Below are 26,956 nucleotides of genomic sequence, written 5' to 3' on the forward strand. Positions count from 1 at the left end.
GTCAGTGCTTAGGGATGCTGGCTAGCATATACCACTACTCACCTGTGGCTGCGCTCGAAGTTGTGCAGATTGGCTTACCCTTGTGAAGCTCAATGTTCATAAACTGATTTAAAAGAACTACATTTGCCAAACTCTTACATATTTTCAGAGGATTGGCAGAAGGTGTTATGTATATTTATACATGCCAGTTGCTTTTATCCAAGTGTCAGTTTCCTTCTCCAAAGCATCAAGGTGCTTGGGTATGGGGGAAGGAAATCTTGATTTTTATAACACAAGCAGCATGATACGTGGTTTTTCCCTAAGCTCTTGTCAACAGTGGAGAGTGATGGTGTTATAAACCCAGTTTGATAATTGCAAAAAGGTAATTTCAGGGTTGGTTTCGGGTTTTTTTTGTATTGCTGACTTGGATGCTGTCTTTGCCATCCCTGGTGAAGAAATAACTAGAAGAGTGAAAACTCTGAATTCTTAAGGTATGACGCTCTAATGTGGTTGTAGAGTGACATGCTGTGTAATGAAGGGTTCCTGGGATCCTTTTGGGATACCTTACTAATTACTGTCTATTCCTATGGTATTAGAAGAGAGACGGGTAATTCCAGGTGCCAGCAGAGATCTATGCGTGAAGAGAGGCTCCTACTTGTAACACAGTGAAATTATTTCTCTACTCCTTGTCTCATGGTTTTGTGTATCACATGACTAAAACCAGAATAAAGTCCCTGCTATGCTGGTTGAGTGTTGTTAAAGTGTGATTTAAGTCATGCTTTATCTACAGAAAAATAAATTTTAAAAAATTAAAAATTAAAAAATTCCTAGATAGCACAGATTGCTTTTTGCAAGTACTCTTATACTTGCATAACAATGTGCAAGTTCCTGAAACACCTGCAAAGGCGAATCCCCTACTATTCTCTCAGCTGTTAATTTTTCACATGTCTTTGGTTTGTGTTGCAGTGCTTGGCAGATGCCATTTTCAGGGTTAAGATTTCTGGTTGCACAGTGAAGCCCATTTTTACAGAACTGTAGTCAAGGGGAGGTCCTAGTTGTGCTGTGTTCTGGTTGATTAGTGTTGTCTTTGCTGTACCAAGACTTCATTGCATTAGAGTGAAGAACAGTGCACCTGATGAAAGTAAACGTGCCTGAAGCTCACTATCTTATTGCTGGTGGCCCTGTGAGGTGACTAAAGAAAAGCGTACGAATAGGATGAATAGCGGATCTCAGAGCCACTAAGAAATAGCTGATGCACAATTTGCTGTCCTGCTGTAAACAGATGTCCTGCAATAAATACGCTGAGCCTAATTTCTTATTGTGTGCCTGTTAAAAGGAATATTTTTTTTTTACTAGGTTGTATAGTGTTTGTATTGCAAGTATGTTAAACTTGAAGAAACTTAAAAAAGCAGGGACCCAAACTCACAATTTCTGACAACTGTGATGTATCCAAAGCCCTGGATAGGTACTCCTTTACTTTAATCCTAATAAATCTACATCACTTACTAAGGAGATATATGTAGCTACGTATTTTGAAGAAGTTTCCCTAATCTTAAAGGGTCTTTGGAATTTAGAAGCAGCAAGAGGGACTACTAAATACTATCTTTTTGTTGCTACAACAGAAATTTCTGTTACCTAGAAAGATGCTTGGGCTGCAGTCTAGGACCCTGTTGGATGGTCGTGCCATGCAGCATTTGGTGTGAGTGGAAGTTTAGACTGCATTAGAAGGAAGGCGTCTCCATCACTGTACTTACTGAGATAATTACAAATCCTAAGAAGCTATTGTTTGTCACTGCAGATACTTGTTGCCAATAATAATACGGCAGTTAGATGTCAGTTCCACACTCAGTCTGTGATTTATTCTGTGTGATTTTTTCTTTTTTTTTTAACTATTAATGCAAACACGAATGCCTGTTTAATTGGAGCCTGTTTGACCAAGAGGAGTACATAGATGAAAGGCAGTCAAATTAAACTCCTGTAATACTTGAGGACAAATTGGTAGGAACAAGATACAGCTTTGAAAAACTTTTTATTACAGGTGTTAGTCTATGAGGGGATCTCAGCAGTTTTTTGTCTTTGCCCTTTGCTAGTAAGTTGATCTGCGGTGTTGTAGATGACATGATACCCAGTTAGTATTAAATGCTCATAAAGTGATGGTAGACATGGCAAATTTTTTTTTCCCTCTTAACGAGTGAAATGGGATAAGAGTCTTAGGGTGGGCTGAGAATTATTTGAGATAATTGTGGTTTATGCTGGAAGGGAAATTGTCACAGTGGAAACTGAAAAGTGGAGTAACCCCAAGATCTGTTTTTGGGAGCAAGCATGTTAATGTTTTTGTGGGTGTGCTTGGTATAAAAATTAGGAGAGAACTTGTGAAACTTGCTTGATGATGCTTCCTAACTCCATCCTCCTGTGTTGGTACAACATTAGAGTAGAACATTAGAATGAATGACAATAGCTAGTGTAGTCAAACAGATTCAAAGGTAATAGCATGAAGTGAATTTATGCCCTAATAGGAGTTTCTGCTCAGCATGTGGAAATATGATGAGATGATTTGCTTTGCATGAGCCAGCAAAGCAATGCAGGCAAGAAAAGTCAAAGTTGTCCCAGGGTGCAAGCAGCAAAGCACTTTCAGTACATGTAAAGGTCTGTTTTAAGGTGTGTTGCATGAGGCATTGGTGAGGTTCCAGATGAGAGTGTGCTTCTGGTTGGTCAAAAATGCACATTCAGATTGGAGCTGATAGTGTGAACCTCATGAGGTTCAACAAGGCCAAGGGCAAGGTCCTGCACCTGGGTTGGCGCAATCCCCGATATCAATACAGGCAGGGGGATGCAGGGATTGAGAGCAACCCTACCAATAAGGACTTGGGGGTACTGGTGGATGAAGAGCTGGATGTCAGCTGGCAGTGTGCGCTGACAGCCAAGAAGGCCAACCATCAAAAAGAAGCATGGCCAGCAGGGCAAGGGAGGTGATTCTGCCCCTCTGCTCTGGTGAGACCCCACTTGGACTCCTGCATCCAGCTCTGGAGCCCTCAGCACAGGAAAGACAGGGAGCTGTTGGAGCGGGTCCAGAGGAGGCCACAAAAATCATCAGAGGGCTGGAACACCTCTACTAGGAGGAAAGGCTGAGAGAGTTGGGGCTGTTCAGCCTGTAGAAGAGAAGGCTCCAGGGAGACCTTGCAGTAGCCTTCAGTACCTGAAGGGGGCCTACAAGAAAGATGGAGACAAACTTTTTAGCAGGACCTGTAGCATTAGGGCAAGTAATGGTTTTAAGCTAAAAGAGGATAGATTTAGACGGGATATAAAGAAGCACTTTTTTACACTGGCACAGGATGCCCAGAGAGGTGGTAGATGCCCTTTGCCTGGAAAAGTTCAAGGCCAGGTTGGATGGGGCTCTGAGCAACCTGCTCTGTTTGAAGATGTCCCTGCTCATTGCAAGGGGTTTGGACTAGACAGCCTTTAAAGGTCCCTTCCAACCCAAACCATTCTGTGATTCTATGACTAGCAGGAGGCAAGAGGATCAGGAGAATGGAGAGCTTGTCACAGGAGAAGCCTCAGATTTGGCTTACTTGACTTCTAAAGAAACCTGAATATTGGAATTTTCCAGGGGGAAAAGTAATGTAATACTGGAAACACTGTAATTTTGCTTGATTTCACTATTAAAATGGTATTACTTCATGCAATAGTTACATGACAATATTTGATGCAAATCATAGTGGCGGTGATTTTTACTGTTGCTTACATACTGCTTTAATGTTTCATCCTGAAATTGTAAGACGATCGGTGCCATCAAGTTGTTTTCTGAAGATTGTACATTGCTGGATGGAGCAGTGTGGTAGAGGGGATTACATCATTTGGGATCTGTTGAGTTGGTTACAGCGTTTTTGTGTATTCTGTGGTGACGATCACCAATTACAAGCAGTCTCTTGCTGCATCCTCTGGATTAGGAGTGACCGCTTCATTTTAGATCAGTAAGAATGGTGTGGAGCACAAACTCTGCAGGAAGAAAACTGTAAATGTGATCTTCATTTCATTGTGCCTCCTTAATGGCTTTGGAAGAGAAAGGAACCCTGTTCAACTGGAATGCTCTTCAGTTCTGAAGGGGGCTGACCGACCTGTTTTTGCTGGCAATATGTTTCCTGGCGGAGTTTGTCTTTGGTTTTATTAAACATGTGGATAGACTGATAGCTCAATGAGGTGATATTTGATCATGCAGCTGCAGATAACTTTTTTGAAAACTCCTGCCAAAGAGGGAGCAGGTTTCCAGATGTTTGCAGTTTTTCACTTAGATTTGCCTTGTGCAGGGCTCTATGTCCCTGAAAGTTCCTTCCAGAAGACTTAAGCATACCTTGTTCAGAAGTGTTGCGTGTGTAAGCAGCACAGCATGTGGATATCTGTCCCTCAGGATTTGCTTAATCTCCTGCAGTGAATTAAAAGCTTATATGACAATAAAATAAACTAATTTTTCCTTCCAGGCAGTTTGAGTCTGGGCAGCAGAAACCGTTCCTAGTAAGAGCTGGAGAGAGCTTGACTTGGTCCCTTTCTCTGTGGGGACTGATTAAACTTCTTGTTGTTATAGGGCTATTCTTCTCTGCCAGCCCCCATATCTACAAAATCCATCTCAGAGTGGGACAAAGACAGTACTGAGTGACGTGAAGCCTTGTGCATTTCCGGAGGACATGTTCCATAAGCCTCTGTTTCATAGCTGCTATTACAGAAAAGATTTGTCTTGCCCTCACAATAGAATGGATTAATTAATTTACAAAACACAGCAACAATCTTCATCAAGCTCATCCAAAACCTGAAATACATTCAAGAAAGAATACAGTCTGTGTATGTGTTGGGCGCAGATGGAGGTAACAACTGCTAGCTATAAAATCATGAGCAACTTGAGAGAATGAATTTGTGACCTTTGTGGCTCTGCTGTGGTGTACTGTTTGTAAATAAACTTAGAAGCTAATGAGGTGTGATCCTTTATTTTGAAATATGGAATTGGATTTATCTACTTCATGAGCTTGACTCAGGAGTGAAGCATCACATACTGCATCTAGTGTAAAAGCCTCAGCTGTTTAAAGTTGCTCTTCGTGCTTATTGTGTGTGTTCTCTTTTCAGCTGCTCTTGGTGTACAGCAGCCATCGCTGCTTGGAGCCTCTCCTACAATATACACGCAGCAGACAGCATTGGCAGCGGCAGGCCTAACTACTCAAACACCAACAAACTATCAGCTAACTCAGACAGCTGCTTTACAGCAGCAAGCTGCAGCTGCAGCAGCTGCGTTACAGCAGGTAAAGAAAAAGGAGCATTTGCTGTTAACTGTATGAACTTTCACAATATAAAACAATGGCTTTGTAAAGCTAAAGTATCCAGGAGAAAAGCAGAGCGGGAAATGGTGAACATTGCAGTATAAACCTGTTTGAAAAACAGTTTTGATTTTAAGTGTACAGTTATTAAGAGTTGCATTAATCTGTGAAGGTGGGAATTTTGGCTGTGGAGGTGCTGACTTTTAGCTATGGAAAGCCTTTTGAGAAAAGGAGTTTTGCTGCACCTGAACTGAGAATCTGAAGTTCTAAGCACCTTCCATCACTATATGTATCCTTAACAGCATTCTACGTGATTTCATACTGTGTCCTAGATACTGTGTGGCAGGCTTAACAAAAATTGCTGATTTTAGCTAGAAAGAGTATGTCAGAGTCCACTCTAAATGCTAAGAATAGTTGTTATGAAAGTCATGTATGTTGATACCATTAGTTATGTTTTGTATTAGAATTGTTAAATGTGAATAGTTTCTGTCTAAAACTTGCTTAGCAGATAACTTGTATTTGGTATTATTGGGATAATAATACGTCCTGTTTATGAGATATTTTGCTTTTATCTGTTTCAGCAATATTCACAACCTCAGCAGACTCTCTATAGTGTACAGCAACAGGTTTGTCTGATTCTTACTGTGTACATCACAAATAACTTTAAAAATAATGTTGGTTGTATGTCTTGTAGGATTTGTGTCCGAAATCATCCTCGTATGGGAAGTAGTTAAAGAAACTAAGTAGTACTGTTTTGTAGTGAAAGAGAGCTTGAAGTTCATAAACTTGAAGAGACGTACCCAGAATGGGAGCCTGCCTACCTTCACGCAAAAAGGAAATTTAATACATACTATTCCATGTGTACACAATTCCTGCTAAACTTTGCTCTAAACAGGGCCGTGTATTTTAACTGCTGGAAATATGCTGTCCAAAAAAGTTCCCTTTTATGTTTTTTTTATGGTCTTTGAACGTAACGGGATTTTGAAAAAGAATAAAAGGACATGGAAATTACAGGCCTAACCTTCTCCAGCGGCCAAAACTTTTTTGGTGTTACTATTAACTTTCAGTTGCAAAACCTCCAGCATTTCTGCTTACTGAATAAACCTGGACTATACAATATTAAAATTAACCACATGAGAACAATTTTATGCATATGCAAACTGCTGAAATGACCCAACCCCAAAGGACTATTAACTGACTCAGATTAAGCAAAAACTCTGACTTGGTAAAGAGGAGGTAAAATTGTACAATTTCCTTAAGCATATAAAATTAATTTATAACTTTATTTATTTTAAGTTGCAGCAACCTCAGCAGACCCTTTTAACTCAGGTTAGTTTGGTTTTATTGTTTGGTCTTCATCCCCAAGCACAGATTATACAGGAGTGCAAATTTGTGACTCCTTGGGTAGTTTAATCTGTAAAACGAACTAATACGAGTGGACATTTTATTGGTACAGGTTTATTTTATCCAGATGTTAAAATATGCATAGCCTTTGTTTCAAAAATTAATAGCAACCACTTTTCCTTAATCTTGAAGGGAATATGTGCGTTGATTGTATTATAATTGGTTTTTTGTTTGTTTGAACTTCAAGTGTTCAGTTGTTTTGCAGTAAGTAACAAACTGGGAAAATACTTCTCTGAGAAGGAATTTAACTTTCTGTGCTAACAGTATTACAGTATGGGTATAGAGAAGTTTAAAAAGAATCTTGCTGGGGTCGACAGGTGTAAAACATGCAACCATTTAACATACTCTGAGTTGCTCTAGTTCCGTTTTCATTTAACCTTTTAAAAATGCTTTTAAACAAAAGGTAAAAATAGGTTACTGAATTTCATTATCTTACTGTTCTCCGCTTTTGTAAGACAGCAAGCGCGTGAATTGTTGAGTTAGGGAAGGATTCTTATTAGCCTCAACCTTTACTGGCTTCTAACACTACAGTTAGGATATAAATGGAGATTTATCTCTAAGTGTGTATTCCTGGCAAAGTTAGGAACTTATCTCCTCTTCAGGCCCACTACAGGTACGGGTTACCTCTAAACAACAACACAGTCTTTTTTTTTTTTAACCTAGGGAAAACAGATTTATTGTTTTCTAAAAATTTTGGGAGGGTGGGGAGTTGGCTCTTTTAAAAGAAAAGAATAAACAAAGCCCAGTCTTCATTCAAAGTCAGAAAAAGTCATCATAACAAATAAAAAACCACAAACACAAAAACAAACAAAAACTTCCACCTTTATTCAGAATAATTGCTTTAGAGACATTTTAAACTCCTGTCTACCTTCTACTGCAGGAACTGTTCCTTGTAGGTATGTCAGCTGGTTATAAGATCTACAGTTCGCTTTATTTTGTTTACAGCCAGCTGTTGCGTTACCTACCAGTCTTAGCCTGTCTACTCCTCAGCCGGCAGCCCAGATAACTGTTTCTTATCCAGCACCCCGGTCAAGTCAGCAGCAAACCCAGCCACAAAAGCAGCGTGTCTTCACTGGGGTAGTTACTAAACTACATGATACATTTGGTTTTGTGGATGAAGATGTCTTTTTTCAACTTAGGTAAGATGTAAATACTTGCCTGCAGATGTACCCTGTGATACCCTCACTAAATAAAAGGTTTAGATTATTGCATTCTAATTCTGTGACTCCGCTGATAGTGCCTGCAGTTAGTATGTTTTTTCTGTCAATGCTGAAAGTCAATTGGTTGGAGAAGTTAATAGATGCTAGACCTGAGTTTTTATGTGAATTTTTGAGCTTTGGGTTTTTTTTTAATGCAAAGCCCAAAGCTGCGAGACTTAGAAGGTATTAAGCTCCTTATACTATGAAATTGTGGAATTTGTGGGTCATTAAATGCATATAATTTGCTGCCTGCTTATCTTAACTTGGTACTATTTAGGGAACTTCTGCTTTTGGGCCAACGACAGGAATTAAATTTCTGTGCATACTCCAAACTGAAGCAGATACTACTTTGAATTTGGGGGTAGACACTTACTTTTCTGTAAACTTTTTTCAGTGAATTTTGTTTACTTTCTTCCAACTTCAAATGTAACTTGCAAATATCAAACTAGCTAAATAAGACTCTCTCAATATATTTTCTGTCATGTTTGCAGTGCTGTAAAAGGAAAGACACCTCAGGTGGGTGACAGAGTTTTGGTAGAAGCTACTTACAATCCTAATATGCCATTCAAATGGAATGCACAAAGGATCCAGACACTTCCAAATCAGGTATATGGGGTTACGCAGTCTAACTTGTACTGACTGCTTCTGGTTTAAGCTCACTCGCAACTCATTTTCTATTCTGCTGTTAGAACCAGACTCAAGCTCAGCCGTTACTGAAGACACCTCCGGCAGTTCTTCAGCCCGTCGCGCAGCAGACTGCATTCAGTGTTCAGGCACAGCCGCAGCCACAATCCTTGTTGCAGGCGCAGATATCAGCAGCTTCAATTACACCTTTGCTTCAGACACAGCCTCAGCCGTTACTGCAGCAGCCGCAGCAGAAAGGTGCTCGTTCAGTGCACAGAGTTTGTTGTGGTCCTTCTGGTGCTTAGTGCGTGATGATTGTTTTGTAAGTCAGAAGATGAAAGTAATAGTTGAAATAATATGGAAAGGACCCTACAGAATTTTCAGTTTGAATATGCGTCTTCCTGCAGCTATTTGCAAGGCACATTGCCTGCAATAGCTCAAGAATCACCTGGTTAGTGAAATCCCTGTGGACTCCTGTTTGTATTTAGATTTCATAATCTGAATGCAAATTCACTGTAATTTTTATTCTGACACTTTTACAGACAAGTTGGGAGTTGAAAGTATTAATGGCAGTGTAGTTCAGCATCTTCTGGAGTCTTCAACAATATCAGATTTCACACAGTTGTATTGTTAAAACTATTGCTTCTGTATTTGTGTTTTATTTATTTCAGTTAGCGAAGTTGGCATTTGAGAGAAGAAACACTGCTGAACATGGCAAATCTAAAACAAAGGTTGTTGTGGGTCACTTCAACTGCGAGTGGCTGAAGAATCAGTAATAGGATTGATAATAAGATAAAATTAAGGCTTGTCTTACCCACAGTGAAAACACAGGGAGAAGATCTTAAGCTGTCATCTAAGCAGAACTGTTTTAGATAAATGCTTATTAAAATCTAATTAGTCCTAGTCATTTGTTCATGTATAGTAATGTTTGCCTCATTTACAGTCGGTTTGTCGAATGTCTTGGGACTGCAAAAGTGTGTGCTGGGGGATTGATGCAGCAGTATCAATAAATTGATTTAAGAATAATTTTTCAGGAAGCTAACTTTTTTTGCCTATGAATAGCCTCAAAAATAAGTTTTAGATTTTCTTTAGTTCAGTGACCAAGTAGTATATCTATCTTGAAACAAATTGCTTTTGCAAGAAAAGGCTTAGTTATTTACTGTGATTAGTGTCTATGTGCTTAGATTATATTAGCTTCTATCTTTAAGAAGATGCTTTTACACCAATTTCTCTTACTAGAAGCTCAGTTTGCATCAGTAAATAAAAACGTAGTTCTCTTCAGTCTTCTAGGATGGGTGTTATTAATAGACAGATTTTTATGACTCTAGAGTTTGTTTAGAAAATGTACCCAAGTGAAACAACTGTAAAGCAGCAGCATTTGTAAAGTGTAGATTGTTGCCCCCTATTATGTATTGATCTTGTAAATTTTTGTTTCAGGTGGTTTGCTACAGCCCCCTGTTCGTCTAGTTTCACAGCCTCAACCAGCTCGAAGATTAGACCCGCCATCCAGATTTTCCGGGAGGAATGACAGAGGAGGAGACCCTATGCCAAACCGAAAAGATGACAGGAGGTATGTGGTCGAAGAGGGCTATTAATCAAAGCATTCCAAAAAGACCTCTCTTCAGACAGAGCTGAGCTGCTTGCTCCAGCATGAGTCAGTGATACGCACAAATGGCTTTACCATTAGATAGTAGTGAAGAGTTCTTGTCTATCTGAAATGAAGGAATTGCATAATCACTCTCTCGTCTAAAGAGATAGTGTACTGAAACAAACTATGGGGAATGTCTCTCCTGTTTGAGTCATCACTGACAGATCTAGCTTCTGTTGTGCTAGAAAGCATTTTGTGTTACCAGTATGCAAAAATATTGGTATCTTCTATGCATTTTTAAAGTCGTGAAAGAGAACGAGAGAGACGCAGGTCCCGGGAAAGATCACCGCAGAGAAAACGCTCCAGAGAGAGATCGCCTAGACGAGAGAGGGAGAGGTCACCTCGAAGACCGCGACGTGTCGTTCCTCGTTACACGGTTCAGTTTTCCAAATTTTCGTTGGACTGGTATGTTTATAGTGCCAGATGATTGCCTATATCTCACTTTAATTGTGGGCACATATTACTGTGAGCCGTGTCAACATGTGTGCGTGTAGTGAGTGTTAAATGATGATATTAACTTTAAAGAAAGATCAAATTTTTAATGGCCGAGAACCTTGTACAATAAACTTGCTAGGGTCTTTGTTATTTTTGAATGCTAGTGCAAAATACCTTTATAACCCTGTTTAATAAAAACTCCCTAATATGCAGACATCTTAATCGGCAGAGTGTTTAGTAGTCACTTGTTTTTAAACTTCGATCCATGACACTCTAAATATATTGCTCTATAAATTTTATATAAACAGTATTAAATATACAGTGGTTGTATTTCGAAATAACATACCTCCTAATTATGTGCTTTGTTAATGGTTGTTTTATTTCTGTTGTTTATTTCAGCCGTAGCTGTGATATGATGGAGCTGAGGAGGCGTTACCAGAACTTGTATATCCCAAGCGATTTCTTTGATGCTCAGTTTACATGGGTGGATGCTTTTCCTATGTCTAGACCATTTCAGCTGGGAAACTACTGTAATTTCTACGTAATGCATAGAGAAGTAGATCCTATAGATAAAAACGCTGCAGTCCTTGATCCACCAGATGCTGATCATCTGTACAGTGCGAAGGTATGTATGGGTTTCCAGTATTATGACTTTTCATTGGAAATTTTTTTACCAATAGGGTGAAAAAGTGAATATAACTGAACTGAAAATATTCTACAGTGATTTGAGCAAAATACAGCTTTTTAAACTTTACTGAAAAGAGCTAGTATTTAGAGCTTGAAGAATCATGACTGAAATTCTTTTTTTTTTTTTTCTGTTACTAGAGCTGTCCTAGATCTTGTTCTTTGTGAGTTCTCTTCCATTCTGTGCACCCGGTTGCATTGATCTGATTGTAGGAAAGAAAGCCAGCTCCTGCAAGATTCCTCAATATATTTCTTAGGCAGTTAATTCTGAATAGTTGATAAAGCCCTTCAGGGGTTCTTTCTGTGCAGTTTTTGCTCTTCTGTTTAGTGATATCTTCTTTCTTTCTTCTTCCAGATTCATCTCAATGTTTATTATTTTGTTGAAAGTAGATTGAGCATATTTGGATTATCTAAATGTCAAAAAGTGCTGCATCAAGGGCTGTAATGATGTATAAAAGACCTCAGTGTCAAAACGTCTTCCTAAAACCTGCTACACTTTAAATCTATTTCATTGAAATAGGTCTGAGACTTCTAGGTCAATCTGTGTTGGAATTATTTCATGTTAAACATGGGTTTAGAAACAAAACTGCCTTTAACCTCTGTATTTCTGAAAGATTTAACTTCACTTGTCTTCTGTGTGCAAAAACTTTAAGCCTTGGCTTAAGTGTCAGACATACTGTTTTTTGCAGTCTATTGATGCAGAGCAAGAGCTCTCTTTCAGAAGGTTAAGCTTCAAAATATATTCAGTAGCTGAGGAATAGTATCCTGTTTCATAATGTTAACTTGTTTAGGATATAACACAACCTTGTTAGATTTGTCGGGGCTAATGGGATGCCACGAGGATGCAGATGAATGTGTTGGTCAGTTCTCTTGTGATTGTGACAAAACTGAAGAGGTTGGTTACAGAAACCAGAAGTGTACTCGGTGTGTGGTATAGGGTATTTGGCATATAGCGATAACATGTGAAGCATGTTGCTTTTAAATGCTTTCAGTTTGTTTTTTTTAATAAGATCACACGTTGCATCCATATGGGACAAAGGGCAGTTGGTCCTTGGCAGACATTTTAACACTCAGCTCTGCAATTTTATTTTACCTTGTTCTGGTTTTTTTTGTGACATTAAGGAAAAAGTACTGGTATGTATGTGTTTGCAAGTTGTGGTCACTGTTTAACAGTCATAGTGGGAGACCTTCACAAGACTGATCTGACTTACACAACAGGTGATGTTGATGGCTAGTCCTAGTATGGAAGATCTCTATCACAAGTCATGCGCTCTGGCTGAAGATCCTCAAGAACTTCGTGATGGATTTCAGCATCCTGCTAGACTTGTAAAGGTAAATATGCTTCAATGCCAGATGCTTTTGGCAATAAAGGTTGGTTATCGAGCTTTAAAATATTTGTCGGTAAGTTAGGAGTTTTTAGGAAGCGAAATGATGGCTTCATTTTTTCCTCTGAAGAGACCTAGTTTATGTGTCAATTCTTTTTCAGTTTATAGGAGCTCTGTCTTCATTGCTTCTTCAACTTAGTCCAACTCAAACAGTAGATATTTGGAGAAACCTGTGTTAATTATATAATAATAAACTTTGTTAGCTTTTTTTTTAGAAGCACTTAGACTTTTTTTAAGGGCTCAGCTGTGAAGAGAATACAAATGAAGCAACAGTTAAGTAACCATTGTATTAAGTGAAATTTAACTGTCCTTAAACTGATCAACCTGTAAGTGCTACGGTGTTTCAGGACAACACAGACTTGTTGTTCAATTAAACTCCATCATCTTAAAGCAATTGGAAGTACTTGAATTTACAGATACAATGCTCTTGTGGTCTTATCTTTTGTAGATTTGCTTTATCACTTTTAAGCAGGAGCGTCTATAAATGTGTATCAGAATTAAGACACCGTTTAAATTAGTATGTGTTTGTCTTTTGTGGTAGCAAGCTTTTAACTGCACAGGAACAAGCCTATGCAAATAAAGAAACTTGATGGAAAGTCTTGCAAACAAGAATGAGTGATGATGTTTTAAACCTATTCCATTTCTGAAACAATATGTGGAAAAAAATAACTGAACTCTTTCTTGACTGACTTTCATTTTCAGATTTCAAAATAATGTGACAGTACACTCATGGATTTCAGTGTGTATGCTATGAAATACTCCTTTTGCTTTGGGAATGTGACTCTTTACCCCTAGCAGGGGAACATTCAGAAGACTCTTTTTGTCTAGTTTTTAGTGGGTATGAAAGGCAAAGATGAAGCTATGGCTATTGGAGGACACTGGTCCCCATCACTGGATGGACCTGATCCAGAGAAGGACCCTTCCGTGCTGATAAAGACGGCTATTCGCTGTTGCAAGGCTCTTACAGGGATTGACTTAAGTGTGTGCACGCAATGGTAAGTACTGTACTGCAAGGCAAAGTACACTTTATAAATACTTGTCTGTTACCAGGAGTTAAAAAAAAAAAAAAGATGGGAAACCCTTTTTTTCTTTGTCAGCTGCTCTTGGTAGTGCAGGTAAACTACTCAAAAGATGTTCTGTTTGGTAATAAGCTTGATTGGTGCCAATTGTGCTGAATACTGCATTAAGAACTAATTAAAAACTCTGTATTTATTTTGACATTATGCTGTAATTTTTTGATGATTGTGTGTTGAAAATATTTTTCATTTTGTGCATAGCTGGAGAAGATCGTCAAGAGAACTTCATTTCATTGTTCTTTTGTTATAAATAAATAAATAGCCGTTTGTTATATAGCCATATTTCCTCTTGATGAGTTTTTGTCCTGTGTTAACACTCATTGTGGTTTTACTAACACCAGGAAAGTCTATTGTATGCTAAATTTGAAGTGCTTCAGCAACATTTATTTGCACATTAAACCTATGTGTGCTAAACAACAAGTTATATAAAAAAGAATTTTGTCGGTTTTTCTCCTTTTCAATTGTGATACCTTTTTACAAATGTGCCAAAAGAGAAAATATGGCTTCCATAATTTTTTTCTTTAGATAAACTTCAAGGTCTTGCAGCAAAGTTTCTTTACTTGATGTGCTACAAGTGATCTAGGCTCTTTAAAATGTATTGTAGAATTTTTTTTCCAACATGCTTCTTCCCTTGCAACAGGTACCGTTTTGCAGAGATTCGCTACCATCGCCCTGAGGAGACCCACAAGGGGCGTACAGTTCCAGCTCATGTGGAGACAGTGGTTTTATTTTTCCCGGATGTTTGGCATTGCCTTCCCACCCGCTCAGAGTGGGAAACCCTCTCCCGAGGATACAAGCAGCAGCTGGTCGAGAAGCTTCAGGGTGAACGCAAGGAGGCTGATGGAGAACAGGCACTGAACGCTAATCCCTTTTTCTATTTCTGCTTCTCACAGGCACAGGAACACAGGCACAAAATGCACACCACATACTACACAACATACATACATAGGAGGAACATAACTGGTAACAATGACTGGTAAACCAGCTTTCAGCAGTGTAGTGAATGTTGGTTTTTATTTTTATTTCAGCTAGTTCACTAACTTTTAAGTGTGTATGCTGATACCACAAATGGAATTAAATTGTGCTTATGACGCGCAGAAACTTTTTTATCATAGACGTAGTTGCTGGAATCTGGGACCAGTTGTTGAGTGAGATGCAGTTTATGAATAGCTGTCTTAAAACATTTTGCCATTTTCTAAAATTCCTAAATTCTTTCTTGTGGCCAGTTCTAATTGTGGTACTTAAAATTGAACAAACACTAGTCTGAAACATCTGTATTTCAGGCCATGTGGCTGATCAACTTCTTGAAATAAGGGAAGGTCTGACTGAACAATGAGTAACTTGGGGGTTTTAAAACCTGGAGGAAGATCACACACTGTGTGGTTAATGGAGACCAACAGTGTCTGTGTAACCCCCGTATTCTTTGTGGTGTTGCTTATCACCCTTTTGTGTTCCACAGATCTGGCTTGTATTGGCTGAGTGGCACTGTGATCATTTATAAAGTGGTAGAATGTGTGTGTGAACTTGTCTAAATAATAACTTTAGGAGAAGACTATCTGAAACAGTTGTGACCTTGCACAGATCAGCAACAGAATTTAAAAAATAACTGAAATTCTTTCAAGCTTTCTGAATGATAATTTCTAAATTTTATTTGTCAGGACGAAGAGGAAAAGGATGATGGGGAAGCTAAAGAGATCTCTACACCTACACACTGGTCTAAACTGGATCCAAAAACAATGAAGGTAACTAACGCTTTTCTTAAAATTTGCTTCCTTTGTACGTTTTCATTTTTAAGGCATGACCTGAAATACAGCTGTATATTCCCTTAACTTCAGTGGTGTTTTATCTTCCTTGCTGATTTTATAGGTATTAGATGCGATATCACAGTATGCAAGTGTGACTCCTGATTTTAATAAGTGAATATAGCTAATAGAAACTATTTTGAACTTTGTACAATTAAAGTGTATCACATATGATACATTTACTGGAAAATTAAAATTCTTAAGTAATCTGGTTGTATGTGCTTACATTAAAAAATGTGGTGTCTAAAATCCTTTAATGTTAGTTTAAAAAGGCAGTAATTGTACAAAAATATACGTCAGGAGAGGTAATAAATTTCCTCAAAAGGAATAATGGTAATAAACTATTTTACTATAGTAAATTCTTTCCCTAATCCTGTGAAAAGTCCCTCAAAAAGGGGTTCTTTGAGGACAACACAACTTTGTTTTGTATCAGTAAATATTAGTGCTTTTCAGTACAGATTTTAAAAATACAATTGACTTTTCAGTACTCTTACTTAATTTTTACTTCACCATTTCTGCTAATCACATGTTTTGCGATGTCACTGGTTGATACCACTTACAGAGCTTTTATTTACCAGGTAAATGATCTTCGCAAAGAATTAGAGAGTCGAACCCTTAGCTCTAAAGGACTGAAATCTCAGTTGATAGCTCGACTGACAAAGCAGCTGAAAGTAGAGGAACAAAAAGAAGAGCAAAAGGAGCTAGAGAAGTCTGAGAAGGAAGAGGAAGAGGAGGAGGATAGGAAATCTGAAGATGACAAAGAGGTTAGGTTTTGGACATATTTGGTTTAAGTCTTATTAAATATACATAAATATGTATAAAAATTGTATTTATATAAAAGCATACAAAGTACAGGCATATGCCTAGTTGTGTTGGGTTTTTGTAGTTCTCGGGTGACCATACTGGGAACTCTTGCTGTAACCTGAGCTGCTGAATTGGAACGAAATCTTGGCAAGTTTGAATTTCTTCATATCGGCAAAAGCAGCTGAAATGTGCAACTGCACGAAGGGTATCTGAATTAATGTCAGACCTCAGATGTAAGGAAAAATAAATCCCAAACTCCCAAGGAAAATCTCTGCTCAAGAACAGGTGAACACACTTAACAAGATCTTAACTTCTTAAACCTATCTGAAAAGCAGCTGCTTAGTTGTACTGGCTTTTAGTGTCATACAAGCCTTAGGGAATTATTGGGGAGATGGGAGAAGGGCAGTCTGGAACCAGTCTGTAAAAGGTTATAGTGCCTCAAACAGTCCAGTTTCTTCACATGGCTAATGGTTTGCTTGAGTTTTGTTTTCCCTTGTTACGAAGCTTTTGGTTTTGCTTTTGGATAAACATCTGGTGTATTGAAGTATCTGTTTTGCAGTTGGTAGTTTCAGTACTACTTAATCTGCTTTGCTATTTCACAAGGATAAACAAGATCTGTGCAACAAGGCCAAAGCTCAGCCACAGAAAATGGGCATGAATGTACAGAGAACGTATTGTGTGTTAGTTGCTTTTAGACCTCCCTTTTTATGTATTCTTACCTGCTAACCAATATGGGATGATCTGAAATTTTGTACATCTGTGTAATCCTTGCTGAGGGAGCATAGGCCATGTGCTTGCTAATTCTGTCAGCTGCTGTCTTCTCCCACAGCTTGGATGAGCTTCAGCTATCTTGGAGTTTCTTGCCACAGATTTCTTTAAGGTTAGGGGAGGGAGCTTTGATTGTGCTTGCTTTTTTAAAAGCAAAAGCTCTGCCATGACTTTTTTTGCGTACTTATAAGACTTTAATATTTCTCTATTGCCAATCAGTAAATTGCTTGGTATTTTACCTTTCTTAACCCTTTGTTTGATTTGCATCAGTTGTATCTGTAGAGATTGCAATTCCCATAATCAAAAGAGCTGAGTAAATTGTCATCTGGTAGTTGTTAAAGCTGTGTTGGATATCCTTGGGAAAATGATGTATGAAGCCTTTACTCTTCCTGTGTAAGGAACAAGACAGTTTACTTACAGCTCTGAAAACACCCCTAAACAAATGAAAGATCCTCAGGAGCATTGACTCCTTTGCGTGCCATTTCTTGAAGAGGACTAGCTTCCAGTGTCAAGTAAGCGTGCTGCTGTTAGCACCGCAAGACAGTTGGAAGGCGCTTGTTGCTCTGTGGGCTAAACAACACTGCGTGTCCTGCTTTGTGTTGCTCAAGTTTCCAGTTGTTTTAGGCACATGTTGGTAGTGGACATAGTATGCATTCTGGAAATCCTGGTCTGTGACTTCTGTCTTCTGCATTGCATTCAGCAGCTTAGGTTTTCCTTCACTTTCTTCAAAGCAGTGAGTCCTAAAAACTGATAAATAGGCTAAAACTTCAGCTTTGGAATATGCTGTATGTTATTTTTTTGCCTCTCTAGGAAGAGGAAAGAAAACGTCAAGAAGAAATGGAACGTCAGCGACGGGAGAGACGATATATCTTGCCTGATGAACCAGCAATCATTGTACATCCTAACTGGGCAGCAAAGAGTGGGAAGTTTGACTGTAGCATTATGTCTCTTAGTGTTCTTCTGGACTATAGATTAGAAGATAATAAAGAACATTCCTTTGAGGTAATTTAGCTATGTTAACATATAGATAGCGATTCTTGTTTCTTTTAATTTGTGTGATAAATGGAGTATTCTTAAATTCTAAAAGTTCATGATAGCATGGCAGCATAAAACTTAAGTTAGTTTCTTTGTGCAATACCTAGGAGAAAATGTCCAGTCTTTTGTACATGGTTTGCAATAGCAGTATAGTCGCTGTATGATATCCAGAAGAAATGGGCAGGTTTTCAGATATGGAACTGACTTTATACAGCTAGTCTAGGTCCTACACTATTGCAGTACAGGAAAGGAACATTTTTATAAAGTTGTTTAAGGTTTCTATATTCAAAGTAGATAGTAAGAAATCTGACACTACATAGAATTCTGACATGGTAAAAGTTGGTAAGATAGCACCTCACAGCTGTGTAATCGTAAGTGTACAAAATTTTAATGTATATTTTAAAATTTTTTTGTCAGTTCACCTTTCTTCTTTATATGCAGGTATCATTGTTTGCAGAACTCTTCAATGAAATGCTTCAGAGAGATTTTGGTGTCAGAATTTACAAAGCACTGATTTCACTCCCAGAGAGGGAGGACAAAAAAGACAAAAAAAGCAAAAAGGATGAGAGAAAAGAAAAAAAAGAAGAAAAAGATGATGAAACAGATGATCCAAAACCTAAGAGGAGAAAATCTGGAGATGATAAAGACAAAAAAGAAGACAGAGACGAAAAGAAGGTCTGCAGATAGCTCATAGGAAGGAATATCGTGTCTGGATCAATAATAAGCTATTTCTATTTGAATTTTACTTTATTGCTTTCAAAAACTCAGGTCTTGCAGTGTTAGTTGATTTGACTTGTTGATCTTTTTAAATATGTTTCAATCATAGTAATTTAAAGATTATACAGGTGTATTAGGGGTATTTCAACATTCAGCTATATCACATAGATTTGTATTTGTTTTTTTAAGTGACTAAATGGAAACATACACAAGTTTTGAATGAATGGTAGTGAGATTAGTACTTGCCTGCTGTGATTGGATAAATTCTTAGGAACTTTTGTTACAGAGGGAAGATAAAAGGAAAGATGATTCTAAAGATGAAGAAGAAACTGAAGATGACAATAACCAAGAAGAATATGATCCGATGGAGGCAGAAGATGCTGAAGACGAAGATGAAGGTATCTTGAATTATGGATTTTGTGGCTTTCAAAAATTTTGTTGCCACTGGATATGTTCTTTCAAGCTGAAGAATGCACTGGCACTATACAATTTAAAATTGCATTATTAAACTAATTTTATTTTAGTAATTCTGACCAGATCTACTTAAAATGTAAGTGCCTTTATGCTAGGTATTGTATGAACGTAGTTAATATGAACTAGCTGTGGTACTGAAAGCAAGGCATGCGTATAGAAGTGGTTTTATTTTTTTCAGAAGGCAGACCACTCGCAACTCCCATTGAAGTCAGTAGGAGATGTGAGTATTCAGCACCTCTGAAAAACGAAGACACTTTCAAGTGCCTGACATCCTATTCCTCAGTTCTGAAATGTCACCCTGTTTTTATTAGGCCAGAGTATAGTGTGGGGTGCTCTTTACGTGATGTTATGAGGAGTTGATTTCTGTTTGGGTGGAGTTCTGTTTGCCTGAAGAAATAGGGAAGGGGACAGGGGAACTTTCCTGACTCCAGGGACTAGCAGTAGCCCTCTTTTCCTGCTCAGAGGTTCAGAAGGCTGTAAGACATGGTGTGTCCTGTTTGGTTTTATACCTCTTTGGGGTTTTTGTCGTTATCTGGAGAGTTTTTGCTAGAGATGTGGGTTTGAACTGCTTAGATACTGCAGTCCCTGCATTTTCTAACCAGCATTTTCAGTTGTATTTTTGGCAGAGTGCTGCACTAGCCTTAAAAAATTGGTGCTAGTTTGTGATTGCCAAAATAACTAGTATTTGCTTATAATCTGGCTGTGAGAGTGCCCTGGGCTTGTCTGTTCCATGCAAGTGCTGCTGCTTCCCATAACCTGTCCTTGTGCCACTCCCAATCAGGGTTGCTGAGAACAATCCCAACATGCTGTGGAGGTGCAGGAGAAAGCTCTTGGTTCTCAGAAGTGTGTTGGCAAAATTAGACAAATGTTGTGATAACATAGTTTTTTCCAAAGTTTTCCTCACAAGAAAGGTGAGCTTAATGCCGAACTTGGCACTTGATTCTTTGCACATAAGGTACAGAGCTGCATACCGTAATCCGTCCCTGCAGTTGTCATATTCCTCTTCCTCTTGATTTTAGATGTAGTTTCACTGTACTATCTACCTTTAAACAAAAAACTGCAGTTTGTAATTCACATCTAATAAGCGATGTGATCTGTAAGTTTGAGAATCTACATCGTAGAATCAGTAATATCTCACTCCGACGTGAGTTTAAACGTGTGCTTTTAATTACATAGTTTAATGGTTTTTATGATATAAAATATTTGAGAGTAAACAGTACTGATTTTGTCCTAATAGGAATAACCATAGCTGAATGCAGACTCTGCCAAGCCTCATTAGGGAGAATTGTGGTAATTTCCTGCACACTGCTTAAGTAGATGGTGATGTTGGTAGAACTCATTTTTGGCATAGTTAGCACTTATTTCGGCTCTTCTATCCTATGTGCATGAAAAAAATATGTGGATAAAAATTACAAAAGGCTTATGTTAAAATAAGACCAAAGAAAAATCCAGATTTAACAGGACTTAAATACTATTTGTGGGTTTTTTATTTTTCCAGAAAAATATATTAATTTCAGATATTTGGGGGTTTATGTGAACTTTTTTTAATGAACATGTGTATTTTGAGATAACGGTTATACAATTGCTTGGTGTAGGTATGTTGAATTTTCTTTCTGTTTTACAGACCGGGATGAAGAGGAAATGAACAAACGAGAGGACAGGAGAGAGGGAAATAGGCATTGTAAAGAGAGGTCATCTAAAGATAAAGTAATTAATGCCTTTCTTAACAACTACATTTAACTTTGTTAGAGGTGTCCTTATTAGAGCTTAACTTTGTTTTTATTATAAGACCTGTTTGCACTCCTGGATTGCTTCTGGACTGAAACATTAAGTGTATATAGAAGTTAGGGAACATGTGACAGCTTTAGGTAAGGTGCTTACAACCTGCCTTCACATTTTAAAGTTCATTGATTGAAAGCTGTTGGAAAACCTTTCTTATGTGAGATACTGATCTGTCTGAAAGATGTGAAGACTGATGCTATATGTGCACATAAGAGGCAGTGGATGTGATTATTTTATCCATTATTTTCAACTGCTGTATTACGTGAGAAAAGTAGAAGCTTAGCTTGATTGATAAACTGGCTTTTCAGTTGTGAAGCTTGGAATCACTGTGTGGCGTTTTCACATTTCCCTGCAGGAAAATGGATGCTTTTTGTGTCGTGAGGCGAATAGTTTGCCTCCACAGATCAGGTTAAGGAACAGCCTAAGTTTGATTTGTTACGCTTAAATTTTCTTTATAAATGAAATAATAAAATAAGTTTCTGATTCTCTTTTTTTTTTGTCTTCAAGGAAAGATAAGAGATGTAGGAATAGGAACAATGGGAAAACACAGACTGCAGAACTGCTGTAGCTGTGAGAGCTGGATGCTCATTCGTTACATGTTTAGAGGATTTCACTTTCAAAATAGCTGTTCAGTAAAATATGTGATTGGGAGAAGACAGGATGTTTACTATTACTTGCTTAATTAGGTTAATTCTTCAAATTTTGACGTATTAGGATGAACAAAAGGAAAGTGTGTCTACCAGATCTTGGTGTCCATTGTGCTCTTTTATATTTCAAAGATTACTTGTCCTAAATAGCTTGCTTATATTATATTTGAGCTCAGCAGGTAAATGCTAGTTATATTAATCACTTGACTGAAAGTAACAATAAAATGAACAGAAGAAAACTTGTTAACTGAAAAGTTCACTTGTTTCTAGTAGATGATAGGGGAAATGATATTTTAACTTCGTAATGATCCCATAATGAATTTTCCGTAGGAGAAAGACAAGACACAGATGGTGACTGTTAATAGGGATCTTCTGATGGCTTTTGTTTATTTTGATCAAAGTCATTGTGGATATCTTCTGGAGAAGGACATGGAGGAGATACTGTACACTCTTGGACTACACCTGTCACGTGCTCAGGTTTTGTATAGTACTAGAAATCTCTTTGAAAATATTATGGGAATGCTGTAAGTGGGAGAGATACAGCCTAGCTTCTAAAAGCTGTTGCTTACATACTTTATCCCTGATTTTTATGTAGCCACTTTACAGTTAAATACTAGTTTAATCTTCTGTAAATTGTGAAATTTACAAAACTGAATGAAAAGGTGACGTTTGCAGCTCTTAATATGCCCATATTGTGTATGTAGCTTTGGGCTCAAAACTTATCTTTTTTCCCTAGCTTATTTTCATTTTAAGCTCCAATATGTTAAAGTTCAAAAAGCTGTGCAATTCCTTTAAGTTTTCCAAGTTAGAACGTTCTTGTTCAGGTAATACAATGTCTGTGTATTGAGTAACACCATACTTCTTTATGGCTGTGTTGTAGGTCAAGAAGCTACTTAATAAAGTAGTGCTTCGAGAATCTTGCTTTTACAGAAGACTAACAGATACTTCTAAAGATGAAGAAAATCAAGAGGAGTCTGAAGAGCTACAGGAAGATATGCTAGGTGGTATTTTTTTTTTTTATGGCACAAACTTCCAGAGAATTGTTTGTATGCAAACAACGAGAGTTCTGAGGTGCTTGCTTTCTTGCAGAAACTAATTTGGGTCTGCAGGGAACTTGCCAGTTTGGAAAAGTAAATCTTGGGCAGTTCATAAATTACAGTATTTCTGTCTTCCAAAACATCTTGTTGCATCTGTAGGATAAATCTTAATATCTTGGAACAGAAAGGAGGCCAGAGGTTTATGTTGAATATTGATGAACAGCATTTCTCATTCACAGCAGTTTTGCAGTCAGGAGAATCAGTGCTGTAGGTAGTAGAACAGAGCCCGAGTTTTGAAGACAAATTACTGCAGAAAGGAGACATAGAAGAACGTCATTAAAGAGCATGCTCCTTTTTGAGAGGGGGAGGATTAGAGGGAGAAGTGAGAGGTAGACCAGCAAACTTCAATCTATATGTATTCTTTTAGGAATTAGTTCTTTTAAAAAGTTTTTGAGGTTGGTCACTAGAACTGAAAAAGGACAGAATTATTATTTCCTAATGCTGCTTAATCTAATACAGGAAACAGATTACTGTTACCATCACCTACCATAAAGCAAGAATCAAAAGCCATAGAAGAAAACGTCGGCCTCATTGTATACAATGGAGCTATGGTGGATGTTGGGAGCCTTTTACAGAAGCTGGAGAAGAGTGAAAGAGTGCGGGCAGAGATAGAACAAAAGCTGCAGTTACTAGAAGAAAAAACAGGTGGGGCATTACTTTAAAGGTGGTACTTACATGGATGCAAGATGCTAAGGCTTTTTAAGTGGGTAAACCAATTTGAGTAATATTTGTCAACTAAATTTCTTAGCTGTTTGCTTACCATAAACTTCTGCTTTCTACTTCCAAAGCCCTTTGAATTTGCCCACCAACTATTGTTGAGTACCATTGTCACCTTGTGGAAATGCTTTTATCTTTTTTATTGAAGTTGAATGTAAGACTTTCAAATGTAGTCAGAATTGAGTATTATCAAATGGTAGTTTTTAATGTTCTTCAAAAATTAATAGTTATAATGGTGGCATGTAAATGGAATATTAAGATGCAAAGTACATAGCATTGGAAACGACTGGCTTTTTATTCTTTCCAAGATGAAGATGAAAAGACCATACTACAACTGGAGAATTCTAACAAAAGCCTATCTACGGAGCTCAAAGAGGTGAAGAAGGACCTTGGCCAACTGCAAGAAAATTTGAAGATCTCGGATGATAAAAATTTGAAGTTTGAGAGTCAGCTGAATAAGACAATAAAAAATTTAGCTACTGTTATGGATGAAATACAGAGTGTTCTTAAACAGGTTAGAATTTTTTCATACCATTTTTGATTATTGTATGCAAGTTTCCTATAGACCAAATTATTAGAACAAAAACTTCAGAATAAAAAAGAATTTTCACATGAATTCAGGGCAGTAGTTTCTTAATATATATATACATAAGATGCTAAGTGTGATACTGATTAAGATAATAAATACAATATATTTTTCTAAGCTTAAAACACATGTTCTTGAGTTAAATGTTTTTAAAAACAAGTGAAAATTCATGTAGATCTTAAACGATCATAATATTTTCCTGTCCTGATCCTTTCCATCCCCAGCAGTCCAAATCTGCTTTTCCATTTGATCAGTTAGGAGTAATTTTTCAAGGCAGAACTTCAGTATTTCAATTTATGGGGGGGTATTTCAGTAAAGTAAGTTTTAAGTGAACCACATAGTACTCCAGAGCACGTCTATCCCTGTACGGAAAGATACTTGCGTATTGCCTAGGAATGTTGTGGGGGCCCATTAAGTAAGGCTGAATAGAAGTAGGTTGTGAAGGCTGCTGGGTGGCAAACTGGTGCTATGAGGGACCCTTACTTCTACTTCTATCTACATTTATTTTGAAAAGACAATATAGCATCTACAAAAGTTCTAAAACCAAAACAAAACCACATACGCATAAAAAAAACCAAACAGAAAACTTGACAAATGTTATAATTTTTTTCCCTTCCTTGTAGGATAGAAGTGATGCATCATATAAGTCACTGTAGCTTATTAAACTGGCAGTACCTTGCAGCCATCTCATCACTATAGTTATGCAGTTCTGTGCTTCACTACCTGTTGTAGACCTGCTGCTCCATCAGAACCGGCAGCAGAAGGCACTGCATAACCCACTTTTGCCATGCTTTTAGCTCAGTTAAATAGCCTTGCTTGTTCTGTCTGGTATTTTTTTAGACGAAAATGTCTTTTAAGCCTAGTGTTTTCAGATGGATTCTTTGGCCAATACAAGTATTTCATGTTATAACTATTGTGGTAAATTATTATCTTAATTTAACAGATTTTGCAAAAACTGTTTTCACTTGCTCTTAAAAAAAAAAACAAAACAAACATAAACAAAACAAAAATCACAAAACCCTCCAAAAAACCCGAAAACACACAAACAAAAAAAGAATACAAAAAAGGAACAAAAAAAACCCCCCAAAAACAAAACAAAAAAGAAAACACACACGAAAACCCAACCAAACAAAACAACCCCACCAAACACAACCAACAGGAAAAAAACAAAGCAAGCTCAACAACCACCAGACTTCTAAAGTGAGGCTTCTGGGGATGTTTTTTGTGCTTCTGTTCAAAGGTGCTTAGGTCACATTTAATTTCTGCTGCCTCATTTTTTCAGGAAGGTATTGGAAATACGAATTGGTTATAAGTAAACTATCAGTTCACATACTGTTTGTTGTCAACTTTAAATCCTGTCTGTCTCATGCTGCTTTACAGTTCACAGGAGAAATATCACTTCTAGAATTCATGTTATCCTCTCCCTTTTTTCTTTTAAAGGATATTGTGAAGAATGAAGATAAAGATCAGAAGTCCAAAGAAAATGGAGCAAACGTATGATAAAACTGCTGCTGTTCAGAAGAATGGTGTTACATAATGTAATATAAATCATGATACCAGAATGTATGGGAAGTGATGCATGTTTGATTTTAGTAGTATAAATATCTTAGTTCCAAAAGATGTATAAAGTTTTATGAATGTGAGTGTCAGCTTCTGAAGATTGCTTGTAATTCTTAGCATTCAATCTGAGACACTCCTCGAGTGAAAATAATTTTGCATTGCAAAATGTTTTAGGATGAACTTTGTTATAGTTTTAGCCCTAATAAAGTTCATCAACATAACAAACAGTAGCAAGTATTTAATTACCGAATATTTTTCATTAAAGTCTAGTGAAATCAAAATTTTCATTATTTATAGAATTGCCATTTTTAGGTTTTTATTTTTATTTCGGTCTAATTAGTCTTTTTAAATTCAAATATAAATCACAAAATAGCATGCTGCTTAATTTTGCAAGTAAAGTTGTTTTGGTTTTTTTTTAAAAAAGCTTCTTGGATTTTTTTTTCTACTTGTCACAACTTTCTTTTCCCTTCCAAATGTAACTTTTTTCCCCCAGAGCTGCTTGTATTAAAGCCTCATAGTATGCAGTAGTTCGGATGAGTTAAGAAAGCAATAGAAACCTACCAAAATACTGGTAGGGTGGTGAGATTTATATGAAAATACATGGGCCTGTTTTAAATGTATGTCATTTGTGTTCCTTTAACTGTTCTTATCTTTGGATTAATATATATGCTCCTTTTTAATAACAAATGCAGTGTATTAAAACGTATGGTTGGATACCAGGCCAGTAGGTGTCAGAATAATGCCTTACATAGAGGAAAAAGCTACCACTGTAAGCTGCCTTTAATTAAATTTGGACTTCTTTCTTACTATGTGTCATTACTTCAGAGACTGTAGTCCAACAAAAGAATGGATACACAAGTATCAATACTCCATGTTGTAAGTACTAAGGAGCAGGACACAACTTGGTTTGTTGGAAGTGGGTAAGATTTGCCTTCCTTTGTGTTCCCAGATCACTACAGATCGAAACTTAGAAGTTAACATGACATTAAGGCAACTTATTCAAATAATGTGAAATACAAATAATTGTATTTTGGTGCAACTCCCAGGAAAATTAAGGGTTTTGAAGGTTGAGACAGAAGTGTTCTCTTACAGAAGTGGTTAATTTTAGCAGACCTTTTATTTTTTAGCCTAGATGTCCTAGGTAACTAAATACCTGTTAGGAGAGTCCAAGTGCCATAATAATATGAATAATCTACATGGAAACTCATGTAGCCTGACTGAGATACGCATTAA

The 26,956-nt window shown here is 37.4% G+C and overlaps 1 protein-coding gene and 1 non-coding gene across 2 annotated transcripts in view; both read left to right on the forward strand.

The window, feature by feature from the left end:
- The window catches only part of CCAR1 (cell division cycle and apoptosis regulator 1), a 29,986-nt gene extending 3,457 nt beyond the window's left edge, over nt 1-26,529 (forward strand). The window contains exons 3-25 of the mRNA XM_075423124.1: nt 5,092-5,264; nt 5,861-5,905; nt 6,576-6,608; nt 7,629-7,822; nt 8,374-8,488; nt 8,572-8,764; nt 9,944-10,076; nt 10,398-10,559; nt 10,989-11,214; nt 12,492-12,605; nt 13,487-13,653; nt 14,375-14,585; nt 15,393-15,476; nt 16,115-16,300; nt 17,919-18,110; nt 18,585-18,818; nt 19,147-19,258; nt 20,959-21,041; nt 22,094-22,240; nt 22,644-22,764; nt 23,320-23,505; nt 23,886-24,091; nt 25,604-26,529. Of these exons, the coding sequence (XP_075279239.1) occupies nt 5,092-5,264; nt 5,861-5,905; nt 6,576-6,608; nt 7,629-7,822; nt 8,374-8,488; nt 8,572-8,764; nt 9,944-10,076; nt 10,398-10,559; nt 10,989-11,214; nt 12,492-12,605; nt 13,487-13,653; nt 14,375-14,585; nt 15,393-15,476; nt 16,115-16,300; nt 17,919-18,110; nt 18,585-18,818; nt 19,147-19,258; nt 20,959-21,041; nt 22,094-22,240; nt 22,644-22,764; nt 23,320-23,505; nt 23,886-24,091; nt 25,604-25,663 (3,377 nt within the window). The 3' untranslated portion in view covers nt 25,664-26,529. The remainder of the gene's footprint in view (nt 1-5,091; nt 5,265-5,860; nt 5,906-6,575; nt 6,609-7,628; nt 7,823-8,373; nt 8,489-8,571; nt 8,765-9,943; nt 10,077-10,397; nt 10,560-10,988; nt 11,215-12,491; nt 12,606-13,486; nt 13,654-14,374; nt 14,586-15,392; nt 15,477-16,114; nt 16,301-17,918; nt 18,111-18,584; nt 18,819-19,146; nt 19,259-20,958; nt 21,042-22,093; nt 22,241-22,643; nt 22,765-23,319; nt 23,506-23,885; nt 24,092-25,603) is intronic.
- On the forward strand, nt 13,272-13,335 carry LOC142361832 (small nucleolar RNA SNORD98). The gene has a single exon (XR_012764450.1). It is a non-coding gene; the product is annotated as a small nucleolar RNA SNORD98 (small nucleolar RNA).
- Nucleotides 26,530-26,956: the final 427 nt, after the last annotated feature.

The sequence above is a fragment of the Opisthocomus hoazin genome, chromosome 6 (genome assembly GCF_030867145.1).
Source record: "Opisthocomus hoazin isolate bOpiHoa1 chromosome 6, bOpiHoa1.hap1, whole genome shotgun sequence".
Lineage (NCBI taxonomy): Eukaryota > Metazoa > Chordata > Aves > Opisthocomiformes > Opisthocomidae > Opisthocomus > Opisthocomus hoazin.